We start from the raw sequence: 19,778 nt of genomic DNA on the forward strand, positions 1-19,778 counted from the left end.
GGATTCCAGGTCACAGAGAACTCACCTTGGAGGTATATGTGTGTCCATCAGACCCACAGACAGCGTTGCCGTGTGCCACGGGGCAGGGTTTGCATTTCGCTATGTTCGCTGGTCCAGCCCAGTGCTTCTGGGCCAAGGTTCCTTTCTTTTGCCGAAGGCTGTAAAACAAAGAGACATCAGTTGTGGTTGGTTTTTTTAATTTTTTTTTTTTTTTTAACATGGTTGTATAAAACAGAAGAATGAAAGCTTTACTGAATAAGGCAAAGCCAGATTTTCAACACAGTATTAACTTAAAGCAAGCAAATTAAATATAGCTCCTAACAATGCTTCTATAATAAGGCACATTACAGCATGCAATCTAAAAGTCATAAATCAGTAGGCAGTCCTAGATTTACAATACTTGGCAGCTTCAATTTATGACTACAAATGACTTCACTTGATACAGCACTTTGTCCAACTATACCGTGCTTCTTGTGAACCAGGCAAGCAACATTATACGGTTGTATTTTGAGACATTTTCACCAGGCCTTCTCCAAGTTGCCAAGTTACTGTTAAGGCAGCGACAATTTTAAAACAAAATCCTTTGAAAAACACCGCATTTTATATTATGCTTATAAAAATGTACAAAAAAAAAAAATCACCAAACAACTTTGTCATTGTACATGCTGTAGCACTCTCTCCGTGCTGGCTATGGAACAGCTGCTACTCTCAGATCAATCACAGCCCCCCAGGAATGCTATAAAGTGACAGGGAGCATCTCCAAATCTACAAATGCATTTGTACCATGGGAGCAACTGCACTTGTCCTCAAGTCATGGACTACTCAATTATCGCATTAAAAATGTCTACGAAAAGATATCTACTCCAAAAACTTATTGCAAAACATGTGCAATTGATTCTGATTAACAGCTCATTTTTCTGTCATAATGAACTACTTGACTGATACAACATTAAGTAATTATCACCAGCACACTGTTGTAAGCTGATTAAGAGTTTGCTTTAGAAACCAGAAGTCAATGTTACAATGCAGATTCATTTTGGTCATGTGTACTTGTCTTTCACTTGAAAACATTTACAAGGGAAGGCAAGGCATCACATCAACTTCGCTGCAGACTGTTAAGAAAAATAATTGCCATCTGTTCTCATACCACAGTAAAAAAGACATGATATTACAGTTCAGCTAGAAATACATCTCAATGCGCTGCTGAATGACTTTATCATGGTTTTCAAAAAATATATACAGACATATTTTAAAGCAATTTCTCTACAGCTTGCAATTTGCTACACAATACTGACTCTGATGTAACGACACATTCAGCTGCTAAAATAATAAAAATTCTATTCTTTCATCTCAGTTCTAGTTTTCTTCAAGTTTAACCTTTGTCACGGCAATGAATAGTACTATTAAGAAGCTTGTGTCCACAGAAGGAATCCAATCATGATATCATAGACTATGAAAATAGAAGCCTAGTATTAAAGACTAAATTCCCTTGTTATTTTGAAAAAGTTTTCTTAATGCACAGAGCAGCTTTCCCTCTTTCAGATGCATTCTGCCTTGCCGAGTTACCATTATACCAGATGCCAGCTGCTGCAGATGGGGGACCGCTTGGCTTTGAGCCCCCAAATACAACTCTGCAAACATGGTCTCTTATGCTGGGGCTGCACAAACCATTTAATTAAGTTTTCCAGAGTAACTCTGACTTTTCCGCAGCCCCCTTTCCTCTAATAATGCTTTGTTATTAAACGTAACAATTATCTTATTTTCTGGAACTGTTTCTATTACAGGCATTTTTCTTTTCAGCTTGACAGGAAAACGTCCTTGTTCACTTTACTTATGGCCCTGCACTTCTCAAAACACACAAACTCAGAGTCGTGCAGAGGCTGGAGACAGATGTGAAAGGTGCTGTGCTCCTCCTTTGGAGACTGCAGGATGGATCATGGCACAAAGCAGACTTTTTACCTTTCCACAGTCTCAAAAGACAGACCCTTGTCTACATGTAAAATTGTTAAGAGGAAAGTTTTCAGGATTAGCTATGGAAAAACAGCTAAGAAACGCTAAACTTGAAGTGTATGATTTAGTGCCATCATCATCAAAGCCATTAGCCACAAAGCATGCAGGATGGAGATGAGCAGCTGAACTAATGAGCATCTCATCAAAATTAAGCATAGATTGAAGTTCCTAGCTAGACTGATGCCTAACAAATCACAAGATCTTGAGGCTCTGAATGGCAAGTATAAATACATTTTACAGCATTCATGGACCAAACTACATTTAGGCATATCACATTATAATCTTAAAAGAAAAGTCCATTCCAGACATGGCTGCTTGTCCCTCTCTGCATAACCTTACACACACCCTGCTCTTAATTTCCTTCGTCCTGCCTTGGTCATTTCAGCATTCATATTGCAAAACCAGTTACTATTGGAAGTTTCTGCTGGAGCTAGTAATGTTTTCCATTCTCCCATCCTCACTTAAAAAAAAAAAAATGAATTTATCCATTTCAAGTCATTTCAGCAACTCATCAAGCCTGGTGGCCCTTCCCATCACTTTACTGCAAGTAAAAAGAACACGCACAGCCTTAGGCTTGAGCTCTTTTCTGGCTGCAGCAGCCAACAGCAAAGCATGTGTGCAAGAGCAGAGCCTTCCCCGCAGCTAATAACTGGAATGGATCCACCTGAACGGGATTTGCAGCGTTTCACCTGCAGACACTGAAGGAAACTTTATTCTCTTCCTCCCCCCCCACATTCATTTTCATGATCTTCTTTTATTATTAAGAGGAAATTTACTCTCTCAAGGAGAGATATTTAATAACAAGAAGAATTCACAGTGAGGTACATCTCAAAGCATTTTATTCTTTCAAAAAGAAAAGTTCTATTAGTAGCACTTCAAATAACGTGTGTAACAAGACAGGGGATCGCTGCAAGAAACCTGCAGCAATCCTAACTTCTGTATATGTGATTTAATTGGCAGCATAATAGAGCAGCCATTTTGGTTACAAGAAACAACTTGTATTTCAAAAATGAATATATTCTTCTCAAGCTACAATTTTGCAAAACATGCAAAATGTCACTGTATTTGAAGCAAGGCTAAAATAATTTTTGTCAGCTTGGCCAAGTGAGCAATAGAGCTGAAAGTTTTAACTGTATATCCAGATTCTGTCTCACCTCCAAAAATATAGGTAAGCACCTATTTCCTAGAGGGAACATCTATTTTCCAAAAGTAAACATGAATTTTTCTGAACTGATATTTTGAAAGGTTGGATAAGACTTTTGGAAGCCTTTCAATCCTATAGCCCCTAACAACACATCAAACATCCAAACAAACAAATTAACACCCAGACAAGAATATTGGCTGCCATAAGCAGACAGCCTGCAAATCCCTTCTCAATGGAAAAGCACATTCACATACTCTGGGAAAATGTTTTGCTATGCTAATCATCTTGTTTTAGAAGAAATATGTCAGGAGCAAGGCAGGCCAAAGCAAATTAAACCTTATTTATTTTTTCTGACAACTTAACCAACTTTAATCCTGCTTTAAGACTCGGCATTGAAAGGATCTCCTACAAATCATCAGAAAATAACAACTGTGCAGAGAATAACCCAAAAACTCCCCACAGGCATAAAACCCTGCCACATTTATAAGGCCAACAGGGCCAAATATTCTGAATATTCCAGAAACAAACAGACATGAATGTCTTGCTCAAGTATTAAGACTTATAGGCAAACCTTGCCTGCTTTCGCTTTTCAGACTGGTGAACCGATGCACTGAAATGCATAAAATTTGAGGAGTAGTTAAGTTTTACAGAATTCAGCCTCTTAACATTTTAATGCATAAAGAAATTGGAGACATTTAAAACACTCACCCTTCAACACCAGGGGAACATACACTAGCCCAGCTTTGTTACACATTACACAGATACACTACTTACCACATACTGTGAAAATACAGGGAGACGACATCTGTTTTGCTTGCATGGGAGCAGGGAGAGCACAAGAGGGTTTCCAGATGCCACTGGCCAGGTGCTGGGACCGTACCCAGTGGCTCTGGCCAGCCCTGCTGCACGGCACCTGCACTTCAGCATGGGGCTTCTAAACATAAAACTTCAGCTGGGGAAAAAGGGAGCTCAAAAGCTCTAGGAAAGCTGGCTCCACCCAAGATTTTAAGGCTTCCAGGTGTGTCCTGTAGAGCCAGAAGCTCAGCCCCAGGGAGAGCTGATGGGTGCAGCTGGGAGCCCTGGGGATGCAAATCACCAGCTGGATGAGAATCACCTGGCTGATGTCTCAGCTTCTGGCTGGGAGCTCCAGTTCTGGGCACACAGCCTGCGAGGAGGGTCTGAACTCTGCCTTGGATTCAGCAGAAGTTTATCAAACCCAGTGCCTCAAACGAAACATCTCACATTGAGTTGTACTTTTTTTGCAAAAAAATCCACAGCTTTGATTCCTGACCAAGTCTCTGAGTGGGTGATATGGGCTGTGCTGTTTAGGGATCTCTGCATCTTTGCTTATAACAATATTCTCCAGAATGGCACAGGTCCCTTGCACAAAAATTATGTTTCTTAAATTTACATTTATAACTTGGTTTATTTCATTTTATTTTGAAGTTTACACAGGTCCTAGAACTATGACCAATTTCATTTTAATTACCTTGAAATACTCTTCAAAAAAATAAAGAAATGAAAATATTTTAAAGTAGAATGTTTAAAACGGAATAATTTATCTTTTAGGGTGAAACCTGGAAGGGATCACCAAAAAGCATCACAACCACCATATAGGAAGTAAGAGTGGATATGAAATGGATAAGCTTAGTTTCACTTCCTTCCAAACTATTGCACAACGTTCATTTTCTTACCATTTACTGAACTAATTGATAATTAAAATCTATCAATTCACGTATTGAGAAGACAATGCTCTCTTAGCCTCTGTTCTGCAACTACCTTCTCTTCTTGATGGAGTCTCTAGGTGAACCTGTGGTGAATACAGTGTGCATGACTAGGTGGTCTACAAAAACATGAAATTAAAAATGGGACTTTGTAAATTTGATACAGAATGTACAAATTGAAAGTATCAGTGTTCAACTTTGAGATAACAGCTTATCAGAAACATAGGCATGTTATATTTTAATAAGCTGTATAATTTTGCTACATAAGATAATGACTATAACAGAAAAACAATTGTGAAATTATAATAGAATTTAAAAAGGAAAATTATGTCAACTTTTTTTTGTTTCAATTAATATTTGTCTTATCACTGCCAGCTAGAAACAGCCAAAATATCAACAGATTATATAAGCAAGACCAATTCTGTGCTTTTATGTAATTACATTTGATCGTTCAAGTGCAAATTCAATTTAAGCTGTAAATGAACTTTAATATTAACACAGACATAAAATGCACTAGAATTCAGACTTCTAATTCAGAAGAAAATTTACAATATTATGAGTATGTTACTGCTCTTCAAGACTGGTTACTCCCAAACACACATACAGTAAATTAGCAGATTAAGCATTGATGGTTTTAGTGCAATTAGAAATTAGGCTCCTTTGAATACAGGTTGGCAGGCTATTATTTTGAAAGTGCTGCCAAAGTTTGGGGATGAAGGAGACACAAGTTCCTCCTTAGGACTTTAGAACATATTAAGTAATTTAACTGAACAAGAAAAAGACACTTCTTTACCCAAAGGAGTTTCTGTTAGATGAATTTTCAAAGGTCTGCTGTGAATAACAGCAGAAGTTTCTCAAAAAAACCCCCAACAAACAAGATACACAATTTCTTCTAACAGAAAGTGTCAGGTAAACAAAATAGAGAGATTGGTACTGTCTCTTCTTGTTCTTAAAGCCACTGCTTCAGTGATGTTACACAAGCAGAGAATTTGGCTCACTACATGTTGCAAATTACTTGTAACGCTCACCTCTCTGTTTCTGCTGCCAAAAATAATACAAACACTTACTTCAGGTCCCATCTGAATTGACATGGTCAGGAACTTTTTGATAAAACGGGCTTTAACTACACAATATTAACTTGACAAAACCAAATCACTTCACGGAGATAAACTGGTGTTAATCAACTTTTAATGCCATTGCCACTGGAGGTCTAGATGGTGTTGTGCCAGTTTATTGCAGGCTGCAAGTCACCCTGATGTCCCAAGGCTGGGGCTTTGCAGATGCCTTGACACATCAACTGCTACAGGGACAGAAGCTCTTGTTACGATTTCCTCTGCTCTAAAGCCAGAAGTCTGAAAGCCTCAGAGCTATGGTCCTGGTTGGGTTGACTGGAAGATCATCTCTTCCCAATGGTCTCTTCCAGAGACCTCTTCTATGCAGCAAAGGCAACGTCACCATCCCCGGGGTCTGCAGGTTACCCGGAAGGCAGGTTGGAGTTTGGCACCCACACATGGACCAATCTACTGCAAGGATTCTCCACATAACCTTGTCTTTAGGTCACTGTGAGTTGTGTGCGTTATTTTTGAATTAGAACTCCATACATGGAGACATTCCTCAATATTAGGATTAACTTCATCCATCTTTGTTTCTAGACCTTGTATCAAACCAAAATGTCACATGTCACATACAACTACTTATCAATCAAGCTCTACTGAAAGAAAATTAAAAAGTTCAATGCACCAAAGCAAGTTCCAAGTATTTGTGCTTCCTGAGAAACTGGAAGAAGCTTTGACAGCGCAAACTTCAATGGCTCCCTGAAGCTGGACCAGTTCACTGTGGGAAGAGTTTAAAATGCACTGCCTGTACCTTCTCTATGCCTTGTGCACAGTTTGTTCTTGTCCCCCTGAAGGAAGCTTATCAGACTGAAGATAAACCCGGCAGTGCCTGCCTGTTTCTATCTTTCCTTTGCATAAGCTGTTTCTCTTGTTCTTGAGGACAAGAATGACAGAGCTGAAATTTGCCCCTATAAATGGCAATGTTCTCTTCTCTCTTTGTATCATTTTTGTATTCTGTTTATTAGGGCTACGAGTTTGGCCTAATTTCTACAACTTTTCATATTTCTCACAAGATCTGTATATACCTTGAGCCACTACCAGTCAAGCTATGTGAAGACAACAGTCTACACATACTACCTTGAAAATAAAAAGGATACTAGGCTTTTGAATTAGACATGGACTCCTTATTTAATACAAACACTGTAAAATGAGAACAGACATACTATTAGAGTAACTTTTCTACCTGGAACTTACACCTTCACATACAAAGAATAATAACACGCAGAGCTGCCTCGCATTTCAGCATCATCCCCTTGGACTTAGATGCTACCAGTTTCTTTGATTTCATTATTCAAAGAAATAATTTCAACTATCTGATTGTACTAAGGCTGTTGATTACTTTCTCTTGCTGCCTTCATATCTGCTCCCTGACACATCTGCCTTAAAAGAGCCATAAGAAAGAAAAAGTCTCCAGTTGCTGTATTTTGGTAGATGTGCAAAGATTCTTAATGGGACATGGTGGTGACTGGGGACTTTTCTGGCAGAATGAGGCTTATTCAAGACTTTTTCTCATGGTAAATGGATACTCTACTTGCTTGCTTTTCTTTCAAACAATGGCATTGATGAGAACACACTGGGAATTAAATCTGCCCATTGCTGCAGAGCACCAGTAGCCACAGGCCTATTCTGAGAGAGCAAGCTGTACTCAGGAGATAGAGGTGGAGACGAAAAATTTAGGGAAGAATAGAAAAGGAAAATCCCAACTGTTGAAGTGAAAGTGTACCTGCAGGTGTTATCCCAATGAAATGAAAACCAGTTATTTCCAAGGGAAGAGGAAGAGTCAAGCCTCTATTTTTTACAAACAGTAAGAAGGCAGTATAAAAATAAGCGTGAGGGAAACGTAGCAGGAGGAACTTGTCAGCTAGATATAAGGAAAGCTGAAAGTTTTGGAATAGCAATATGTTTTTTCAAGAAAAAGTCCTGACACATCTTGCAGTGAAAATGCCCTGAAGATTCTTGTATGGGTCCTACTAGGTCCAGCCAGCAACCACCTCTTGAAAGAGAATAAAGGGTCTTGGGGCCCAAGAGGCTCAAGGTTATTGATTCTGCATGATGAAGGAATCTTTTTACTTTTTATTTTCTTATGGATTTTAAAGGAACAGAGGATTTAGAGAAGCTGACATAGATTCCGAGGACCTAGACGGTCAGAAAATTGTAGTCTGTTAGACCAACTGATTGGATACAATAGCTGTAGGTGATTTCTGAGATCCAACAATGCTGCTTCCAAGTCAGAGAGAAACCCTGAGCAAGGCTGCCCAAGCAACAGCAAGGTCTGTGTCTAAAAAGCTATCATACAGCATTAAAATATGGATACTGTTAAACTGCCAAGACACCTCATGCTGGACTATATCGGGATCTCTCAGTATAAGTATCCTCTGAGATGTACCTGGCCTCACTTATTCCTGGACTAAAAATGATAAGATTGTTTATTAAGGTCCTTAGAGAAGCACATGGATTTCTGCCTTTGGGCACTTTAATACATAAAAATGGTGTTTGAGAGGTCCCCTTGCATTTTTAGCTAACAGATTCTTGTGCTTACAGGCAATTTATTTTTGAATCTAAATCTTTAATGATTTTCAACTTTTAGACCTGATACACATGCTCCACAGCTGCATAGATACCAAAACTGGCAAGGTACACAAAGGAAAAAACCAAACCAAAAAAATCTACACAAACAATGCTGGTGTTTTTAAAAGTCATTATGCTTTCCTGAATAAATAACACAGCTTCTAAACTCTGCCTGTTCTCATGAATTTTCATAAGAGAATGATTTTCCTTTTCATCGTTATTTTTATACTAACATAAAAAAGAATCAGACACCAAACTATGTAAAAATAAAATGAAGTGCCTTGAATTTCAAAGGAGGAGGGAAGATAGCACGAAATTCATAATTAAAGCTGGAATCTTCTCTACCACTCCTCAGTTTGTAGTAATCTTCACCAGCCACTTCTGAGCCCTGGATTTTGCATGCTGTGTGAGGTACTGTAACTTGGCACAGGGTGCTTAAAGGTGAAGTGTGCAGCAAATTTAATACTTCTGTTGGCAGCCACTTTTTTTCCTTCCTTCTATAACAGGCTACATGTTTGTTTTGGTTTTTTTTTCCTGTTACCAGAAAATAATACCTTTTAAGAGGATGAAGGTATTGGATATTAAAATATTGTATTGATCGGATCTGCCTCCTCCTGCTGGCAGAGCTTGCCAAGATACCCGAGGAAGCTGGATTGCTAATGGCATGTGAGATTAATCTGAGCTGTCACATTCGGTGGGGAAGGAAAGCTGATCCTCACTCACTACGCCCTGTTCCATGCCATTAGACAGCTTCAAAATTGTTTTCACCACACCTGGCAAAGCAGTCATTTTCCACCATTTCCCTGCTACGGCTCATATTTCTAGTTACAACATTGAACTCTGTGTGGCTGAGGAGCTGTGCAAACAGAAAGGTGCAAATTACTTAGTAAGGCTAAAAATCATGGCAGATTTCTTGGCAGCATTTAATAACACCAGAAAGTTCCACCACGAGTGATGAATCTCCCAGAAATGGTGGATATACCAGCTTTAAAGCGGACCTCATTCTCGGCCACACGGAGGAGCCTGTCAAGTGTAACACCGTCAAAACCCCAATGTTTCATGTCTCTGCAGACATTGAGCTGCTTGGCAGGACAAAACTAGTGGGCAGAATTAGGCAATAGACCCGCACTGGGATCTTCATCAGCTCTATGTCCTTCAGTATGGTTTATAACCCGGCCTTATCTATTCTAGAAATGGCAGTAGTTCAGTCACATGCAACACATTAACACGTTCCTTACCTCTACACTTCGAATTCCACTACTGTCCAAAAAGTGTGTGTGCGCCTTTTTTTTTTTTTTTTTTCCCCCCTCAAGTAAATGGTTCAGAAATCTTTTTGTTGCTTTGCAACTGCAGGGGCAAAATCAACGACCCCTCCAACCGAAGCATCTTTAGACAGCTCAGCAGCGTTCTGCTTCATTATGTTGATTTTGCTTCTCCTAAGGCAAATAACATGCAATCTTCACAAAAACTGACATATTGCTGGTAGGGATGAGCAAGTAAATGCATTTAAAAAAATACAGTAATAATTCTTGCCCTGAAGGCACTAATCCAAATGTTTCCTTTTAAAAATGACTGCACAGTACTTCTGTTGTGTGAATACTTGCTACCATGGTACAAACAATCAGTTACAAGCTGTGCTAGCAAAATATCTGCCCCTTCTCACACATTTTATCATGAGAGGGGCTTATTAAATTCTCAAGAAGGCTACAGCAGATTAAGCTGTTGAGGATTTTTACAATTAGCATCCATTACCTAAGAATTCATATACGATTTCTGAATAGAATTGGCTTGTCAAACAACAGACAATTAAAGAAACAAAACCAATCCCAAAGCTACCTCCAGAGTGTAGTCAAAATCCACTATTCAATGTTGGTTTGGAAAAATAATCAGAATGCAGTTTCCTATGTCAGAATAAAATGAATGTTAGTGAAAGGCATGCTAACCAAACCAGTTATAAATATTATAAGGAGCCGGGTAATTTTAAAATCCCATCCTTTTTAGCATCTAAATAGGCTAATGCTCCTGTTGCTTATTCAGCACTGCTGATTTACAGAGCTCAGTACTATGAATGTCTAAACATTCTGCTGAATTTCTCAACATATTCAGTGCTGTCTGTCTGGTTATTTGATGCTAGAGTTGGAGCTCATAATATCTATACCATTCCCAGCTTCTCGAATGAGGCCATCAAGAGCATTACCCATCTTATATCAGGCTATGTCTTAATGAAAGGTGACTGGAGCTTCAGGAAGATCCCAAACCAATAGACAGAATTTACATAATCGTATTAATTTATGATACTAACTGAATGCACATGATCCAGTCTAGTGACAGCACATGGTGAAACACACCTTTAGGTAAAATTTGAAGATGGATGCCATCGACATACTTGCAGAAACTGCAAGATATACATTTCATGAGTTATTTCCACTGAGTTATTAAAATTTAACTTTGCTGTGACCTTGAATTATGAAGCCTAGCAACCACGCATTAGAAACCACCCATTCTTCCCATATTCTTCAAATATGTACCTCCACAGGCTCCCCTACGCATGGAGGCTCAAAGTGCCATTAAAATGCAATGTAGCTACACATTTACACTTTCGAAAGTTTCAGCATTTTATAGCAGCTTCCTCAAAAACATATTTTACCATGTGAAAAAGTGAGACTCAACCAGTGATATATTTAGGCATAGAGCATAACATTACCTGGAACTTTTACAGGTTTTGCAAATATTATATTTAAATACTTTGCTGCTAAGTTATTAAACAGGAATCAGTTTGGTGCAGATAATGTTGCTGGCTGATTATGTGCCACCTCACTTTCAATCACTCCTTCCCACCTGAATTTCACTTCAGCATACATTTCCCTTTTTCACCTTGCTGTGATCAACTATGTATCCGTGTCCTCGCCACTCTGTTTTGTCCCCATTCGTCCTTGTGACTTAGTTTATGACGGACTAATGACAGAACAAGAATCAACACTTCAACTCTATCAACTCATTTGGACTAATCCGGAATTAACCATCCCACTCATAAGAGGTGGCCACTCTTTTGACCACCTTTTTCTCATGTACTGAGCTCTATTCCTGTGAGCTCCCACATGGCTTTCTCAACAGTTTCTCCTTCAATCCCCTTCTCTGCACTGTCTTCCTCCTACTCACTGCTGATTCCTTGTACCCGATTCTCATTCTTTCTTTCTACCATTTCTCTGCTGCTCTGGTAGAAATCTAGGGACTGCATGAATTTTTTTCATTGCAAATTACTCTTATTCTTTCTTCCCCAATGTTGTTGCATTTCTTCATAAAACACTTTTCTTCTTTCAAAACCTGCTGTCTGTGGTCTACCTTCTGTCTGACTGGCATCTCTGAGTCTTTTCCACCAGCCCTGTTTTATCAAGAACTGGTCAGCTTGTTTAAGGAGAATTTTATACAATTGCAAAAAAATTGCAGTGCCCTTTCTTACTGTTCTGTTTAACCATTTTTATTCCAATCCTTCAGTCTGACCGCTCTGCTCTGACCTCCTCCCAGTCCATCTCCTTTTCCTCTCACTTTTCCCCTCTTACCTCTGAAACTTTCTTCTGCTTCTTTCAACCTCAAAAATGAGGTCCCTTGGAACAGCAGTTATTTCTTCACCTATTCTTAACTATTGTTTCCATCTCTACTAGGAAGTATATTAAGTATTATATTCCCTCTAGATGGTCTCTCAATATCATGTTGGTGCTTTATCTGTAATAGTCTAGTCTTCTCATCTTTCTACACTTGAATACTTGGAAGTCTAAGAAACTTTATAGGTGTCCTCTCTGGTTTATCCTTTTATCTCTTTTGTATTATTATCGTGATTTCTTCTCAGGAACACCTTGGCCATATTAGAAGCTCACTATGTCAAAACCAAGCATGTAATATTTCTTCTCTTTCTCTCAGCTTATCTATTTTTATTCACTCTTTCTCTGTCATCACATTCATCACCTGGACTTACACTTCAACCACATCCTTCCTTTCCCGGATGCAAGCCATAGCACATTATCTTTCTGCTTTCCACTACGTCCAAGAGGAAGATATAATGAATTTAGCTATGTCCTACCTCTTCTTCCTAAAATCCTTTAGATCACATGTGTGTATACTGTTTAGGATACAAAATGTACTTTTACCTTTAGGCTTATCAGAGTTCTGGGTCATTAGTAAATAATACTTTTGGCGAGGGAAGGAGGTATTTGAAAAGGTAAAATACAGAATATGAGTTTGTTTCTTCCCAGAGCTGGAGAATAATTTACAGGCTCTGACATCCCTTCTGCAAGAGCCCATTTCCTTACATATAAAGGAAGCCAAACGTTGGTTGAACCTTGCTCTGAGGGTTGCAATATAGAAGCTGTAAGGCTGTTTTATATATCGACAACTGTGTTTTGGATTCATGCTCTAATGATCCTCAGTTCTTTCCTACCTTTCAGAATTTAGAAGAAAGCCCTATAAACAGGTGAACTGCAGTAATCAGACCACTGAATATCAGGAACACTGAAACTTCAGCTTGTGTTTTCTGACCAACAGTCTACAGCCAATTTATCTCCTATCTTGACGATGATCCCAAGGTTTCGGTGATGGAGCTCTTCTCTACTCGGCTGTGAAGAGGGCAGGGTTTCCATTTCAGCACTCAACATATTGCTGGTGTGCTGTCAAGGGCTTGGTGAAACTCATTATTAAATGAATAGCTCTCATTGTGTTTCATCAAAAACTGGAATACGAGTTTCTGAAAGGACTACGAACCTCAGTTTTACAGGCAGCTGGTTCAAAATGAAGCAAAAATTTCTGAACTAACAAAGGAACTCATTAAAAAAATTCTCAGACTTCTGAGCTCTTCCTTTGCTAAGCTAAAATATTGTTGCAAATGAAAAATTTATATAGATAAAACGTAGGAGCTCAAGAAATTAACTATGGATGAGGTGCTAAGCAGGAATGACCGCAGTGTAATTCAATTTGGCAGTCTTGGGCTTCAGGTAAACTGGATTAGCTAAGACTAGAAAAATCTGTCAAAGGACCTGAAAGAGATTTAAAGCCAGATGAGTGACCAGAATAATGGCACACAGCATTACAATGTACAGCAATGAAGAATGGACAGATAAATTTATACAACAAAACTACAAAACATCCTTTCTGTTCAACATGGACCATCAATTTAAATGCCAATAAGGTACAAAGAAAGAATTTCTAAAGAAGAGGAAAGAAAAATCAGAGGACATGTAGGTTCCCTGTATATCTATCTGCTGAATCGTCTTCTGAGCAAGTCAAGTGACAGGATGTAGATAACAGAAGCAGGTTTGATTCTTTATTAGTATTTTAAACTCTTAATTAACCCTATTCTCTTGACTTCTTAACTCATTAAACAAGTGAATAAAATACTTACATTATGCTTTACTGCTAAGGTTAATTAGTATTCTGCAGTTGATGATCACTGATTTTAACAACTAACTAATTAGAATGGTTTGTTTTGTTTCAGGAAAGAAGATGGGTTGCATGGTGATCAAAGCTAGGGGCTAGGAAAATCAGCAAAGCAAAATTCCCAACTGTCACTCCCCATACATATTAAATAATATTTTTCTAGATATTATCATAATAAAGCTGTGACAAACTTAGAATAACAAAGCTAGCATAAGCAGACCATACTGGTTCTTACTAAATTTTATACAGTATGAGTGTGGATGATACAAAGACAATTCTCTTTAGTAGCTGCATGAATACAGCTAAGTACAAGAAATACAAACAGAAGCCATAACAAAGTGCACATTAACAGGACACTGGTGTGGAGCAGGCAGTTTGGGAGACATAAGGCACGTAGCCATCCAAGAATCTCAGCTACAGCTGCCTAGCTGGGAAGCTGGTATGCTACTGCCAAGTAATCACTTGTTTGAAAAAGCTTTTCCCTACTTTTTTTCTTAGCAGATTCCATCAAACTTCAGCAATGTTGGTTTTGAAACAACTGAAAGGATAAGGTGTTATAGATACCTCACTTTCAGCTATTTGGACCTCATTTTCTAGAATAATTGTTTCCAAACTACTACTTTATTTTCTGTGTGTCAGGATAAGTAGTTGGTGTCTCAGTGGCCCTTGTCCTGAAACTGAGAACATGGCAAGTTTAGAAACGTAATTATCACTTCTTTCTCAAAGAAGCAAATGTTGACTAGTTAAAACCAAAATCATCCATGGGAAAATGGATTTCTGTATCTGTAATAATGCTGAAGAAGAAAAGAGCTAATCTTGTCAAAATGCTTTACTTACCCAAATTCAGAATCATAGGTTAGTTTATATTAAAAGCCCTTTTACGTTAAACCAAAACTTACACCAGAATTTGCTAAAAAAGAAACATCAAAATCAAACTGAAATATTTCAAGATTAGATGAAAAAATGCTTAGAGTAATTTGACTGAACCTTGTTATGTATCTGAACACGAATATTTTGGCTATTTGTTAAGATGGAAAAATGCTAAAAGCTCTAAATTTCAAAAGAGAGTTTCTCACCAATTCAAACAAAGAATAATCATAAACTGATTTAATGAGGGTGATTAGATCCCATTTATCCCCTGCATTTTATGAATCCTCTTGAGTTTAATACAGTTGGAAGGCTTGATATTATTGCCAGTGAAATGAGTAAGAAAAAGGGGAAACAGGAGAAAAAATGACAAAATTGCAACATAATCTGAATTCTGCTGCATTCTTCATCAATAACAGTTTAAATGTTAATTCAGAAGAAAACTTCAGTTTTCTATCTTTAAGGTAAACTGTAAACAACTTCTTAAATTTGAGTATGAACAACGCTGTTAATAAAAAGTTTGCAAAGATTTCTGTGCAAAAGCAAAATAACTTAGTTCAAGTATCTTCTCCAAAACTTTTTCAAAACTATTACTTTCTAGTAGACTGTGCTGCATGAAAAAATTACAGATGATTGGTTCAGTCTGGGTCAGAACTGGGACTGCAGTAGAAAGCTCCTTTAATCCCAGTCATAACTGTCATGACAGTCCTTTTTCTCCAAAGTACAGTGCTGAAAGAAAGATGAGGAAAATCTAAAGATGAGAACATAATTTAGGCCAGATGACAAGTAAAAATACATACAAATAAGCAGGAGATAAAATATATCAGTGAAAATAATTGAGATTCCAATGAACTGTGCAGCATGCTTTAGCCCTTGGGTAAATTTTGCTTTTCAAAAAAAGTAACATGATTTTGAAATTTTACAGGGTTGTAAAAGAGCCTCACGGTACAAAAATTGTTCTTTATTTTAAAACTGTTTTTTGTTGTAAAAAAGCATGTTTATTCAGATGTGTGAGATATCATAAGCCCTCATTAAGCGACAAAATCATTTCAAAGTGAAGATATTTTTAGGCAGGAGAGAAGTAGAGGGACTGTCAGAGAGTATTTATTTCACGCCAAATTTTGCTGCTAGAGTTAAAATGTAATATAAGCAAAATACTGCAGTAGTTAGAATGATCACATCACTAAGCATTCACAAGATCTGTGAGATATCTTTTTTTCCTGAATCCTGCAGGTCTAGTAGCAACTCCTTTGAACACTCTGAAGCACTTGCTTTTCTTGCGCAAGTGCAAAGAGAGATAATGATAGAAATTGCCTATTATTCAGTATGCAAAGAGAATTCTAAGAAAAAAAAATGGCTAGTTGAGGGCTATTGGGAAAGTTGTCTTTGCGATATCCACCTATTAAAGATACTGTCCCAGAAAATGGAAAAGAAAGGAGACTGGGAATTTTTTTTAATAGATGGCATTTGTCAGAAACCAGGGAAGACTCAGGCAAAGGATTTCATCTTTCAGTAATCATAAACCAATATGTTTCATCTCTACCATTGTAGAAATAAAATATGAAAACAGCAATGCTAATCACTTCCAAATAACGAAAAGACGAAAGAAAATGTCTCTGGACACTGTCCAGGAGAAAAGCCATACTCTGTCTCTTGAAATAATAATGTAATAAAGTAAGTTCTTATTTCCTCTGAGTACAAATGATAATTGAATACTCAAGTTATTTGGGGATAACTATATGCTACAGACTCTCTTCACCACCTTAAAATAAATTTATCATACCATCAAGATAGGAAGTGGTGATGACATCAGTCCGATTTCACAGACTTCTCCAAGGTAGTACACTGGAAAGACATGGGAGAGGATTTTCTTTACCCTTCTGTTAACAATAGCAGTACTGACTCAGCAGAGTTTGGGTCCCAGTTGACTGCTAAAACCATCATGCTACTGAGTTTTGCAGATTAATGAAATATTCATTGGGTCAGACGTGGACAGATACCAATTTGACAGCCCAGTGACCTAGGCCAATGAGACCAAATCTCTGAGATAAAGGAATAAAACCTACCAAATTTCACAGAAAGCCTTAAAAAAGCACCAATAACCACGAATCAGAACATCCAGAAGACTATTCTACCTGAGTCTTACAAGACTTGATCCTCTCTTTTTTACATTCAAGGTCCCTTCATCAACATACTTGCATTTCCGAGGTGAGAGACTTTCTCGTCAAGAACTATTCTTTATATTCCTAGGAAAGGTTTGTTGAATTGACAGGAATACCATTTTGTCATGGAAGTCCAGAACACATCTACTCAATACTTAAAGCTGAAAGATTGTTTTCATTTTAAACTCATTTCTCTCTCTACTTTCTCGAAATCTGCCAATGTGAAAAAAAAACCCAAACCAAAACAAAAAAACCCCCAACTCAGCAGGGAGCTCAGTTGTGCAAACTGAGACTGCAAAGACTATACAGATAATTCTACAAAGTTAAGAGTTAATCCAAGAACATTAGAAATACCCTGGTTTTAAGTACTGTACCTAATTGCAATATTTGATTTCATAGACGTGGCACATTCACACTGGCTGCAATACAAGTTTTCTTGTTTTTCTTGTTTCAATATACTAATTAGAGCAGGAAGTCACTCTGTGGGATCTGCTAGAAATTTTGATTTTTTAAAAAATTGCATTCACTGAGCATTCTGTATGTACTTGTAATGAATCTTTTAGGATTTCGTTGTTAGAGAACACAAGTCAAATAACTGATAGCAAAATGAAGGCGTGAAATTTCTTACTTAACTAATTTGGAAACTTGTTAATCTTCCTGCCCCTGATATTCCACAAATATTTAATAGCACAGATCTGTAGAAATGTTTCCAAGTAATTACACTTCATTAATGTAACAGCATCTCTAACAATATATTTGCTATTTATTTATTTACTTCAGGAAGTGCTACACTGTAGCCAGTTAACTGGCTTAGAATGAAAATACAGCCCTTGATAAAAGACATACCACTGACTTTACAGATGAGAAAGGTGAATATGGATCCTCTAAACATACAGGCATATAAGCATGAGATAGTCTTTAACGAATCAATATTTTCCTGTTGAGGCTAGTGGAGTTCAGCATCATCTCATGGACTGCCTGTTCACAGCCTCCAGACCACCAAATCTACCAGGCCAAATCTTGAGAGCTGCAGGGGTCTGAAATAATAACTCTTTTCAGTTTTAAGAAGTCCTGAAGGTGCTTGTCATGAGAGAAAACCGGATTTTTTGACTACTGGCGCTGAGAATTTAGCACTGACTTCCACATCAGATTCAAGGGAGAAAGAACAAAGTGAAGAGCTCAGACTACAGAAGAGAACCTCCTTCTTTCCTTTTTTTTAGCTTTTGAAGTTCAAATATCAGATCACATCTGAGTTATGAGAGAGATCACAGAAGAGTTCTGCATTGGTGATATGCATCAATTACAATGCACATTGGTGTGGTGTTTCCTTCCTTGACTCCTTAAAAAACAGGCTGAACAATAAGAAGTGTGAACTATTAGACAGCAATATCAAGGTTTTTTCCCTCCCCCTTTTTTTAAGATACAGAAGATGCTAAAGGGAATGAAATTATAATATGAGACTGGTTTTTATCTAGAGATACAAGCAATATATCTTTGACAAGTGTGCTGAAGTATTACTCTTTTTGCCTAAAAAGTTAGTAGCGTAGCATTACCTTTCTATAGGTATTTTGTAAGTGGAACAGTGATACCTGAGCAGACATATTTAAAGCAGCAAAATATTTTGCGTTGATTTCTAATCATCATTAGTACTCCCTATGTATAGAGCTTTAAAGAGACTGTACTTTGGCGGCTCATGTCCATAAATAATGTCATTTGTGGTTCACTGGTTGAATTAATCTGATATCAAATTACTAAATTGAAAATCCGTAGGTTGAGCTCTTGATGAGTTCTGGCAGAGCACTAAGGCAATCATAAGTGTATTAATGAAAAAAGAATGATAGAAATTGAAATATTAAAGAAGCAGGAAGTAACAGATTAAAAGTTAAGTTTGATAACATAATTTGCACCAAATAAGAAAATGAATGATGCAAGAAGCTCCTTTTTATTGTTTTCAGACACACTTTCATTAAAAAGAATGCCTTTAGATGGACCTGTATGGCTGTGAAAGGGATAAAACACCAGACTACCTTTTCCAGCTCCTTATATTAGCTGTCATTTATGCCTTTGTTTCTAATCTAGTTTGGAGCTGGTAAACTTATGTGGAAAAGGTCTTCACAGTAGAAGTTTTCTGCAACCTTTAACTCAAAACTGAAAGCCAGGATATAATACTTCCTGATGAATTCCTCAGTGTGGTCTTGGATATGGCTTCATCATTTTTCCTAGTGTGGTTTTGTGCCTGAAATGACGAAAGATGTTGAACAAGGTATGAAATTCAGCAGAACTGCAGAAAACCACTTCCACCTTTAGAGGAGCTAAAGTCTCCCACCCAGCAGAGCCACACACAGGGTAGAAAGCTATGAACTGTTCATGGCAAGAGGTGTAAAAGAGTCCGGCCCAACTCATTAGGAGTTTAGCCTATTGGTATCAATGCCTTTCACTGCTATCAAAAGGCTTTAGAAGCAATAACTGAAAAATCTCTGAAGTGTAATGGTAAAATACAGAACTGTTTTATGAACAATAAAGATCAGTCCTTGGTAGGTTTAAAAATTATATGTGTTGAGTCTGCATCATATTGAAGATGATTGTGAAAAGGAATAAACTGACCAGCATCAAATGAAATATAATATTTTTTTAAGGCCTAATTTACAAATTCCATTCAAAATACATTGTTCGGAATACTCACTGCAATTGGAATATATAATGCCATTTATCAAAAGGCAGATTTTAAAATGCTGCAGTTTTAAGACTTTTTGCAATATAA

General features: G+C 37.6%; 1 protein-coding gene across 2 annotated transcripts in view; it reads right to left on the reverse strand.

Annotated features, from left to right (window-relative positions):
- Nucleotides 1–19,778, reverse strand: part of SPOCK1 (SPARC (osteonectin), cwcv and kazal like domains proteoglycan 1) — a 291,932-nt gene that overhangs the window by 94,335 nt on the left and 177,819 nt on the right. For both annotated transcript variants that reach the window (XM_065644273.1, XM_065644271.1), the window contains exon 5: nucleotides 26–158. In XM_065644273.1, coding sequence (XP_065500345.1) covers nucleotides 26–158 — 133 coding nt within the window. The remainder of the gene's footprint in view (nucleotides 1–25; nucleotides 159–19,778) is intronic.

This window comes from Caloenas nicobarica, chromosome 13 (assembly GCF_036013445.1).
Source record: "Caloenas nicobarica isolate bCalNic1 chromosome 13, bCalNic1.hap1, whole genome shotgun sequence".
Taxonomy (NCBI): domain Eukaryota; kingdom Metazoa; phylum Chordata; class Aves; order Columbiformes; family Columbidae; genus Caloenas; species Caloenas nicobarica.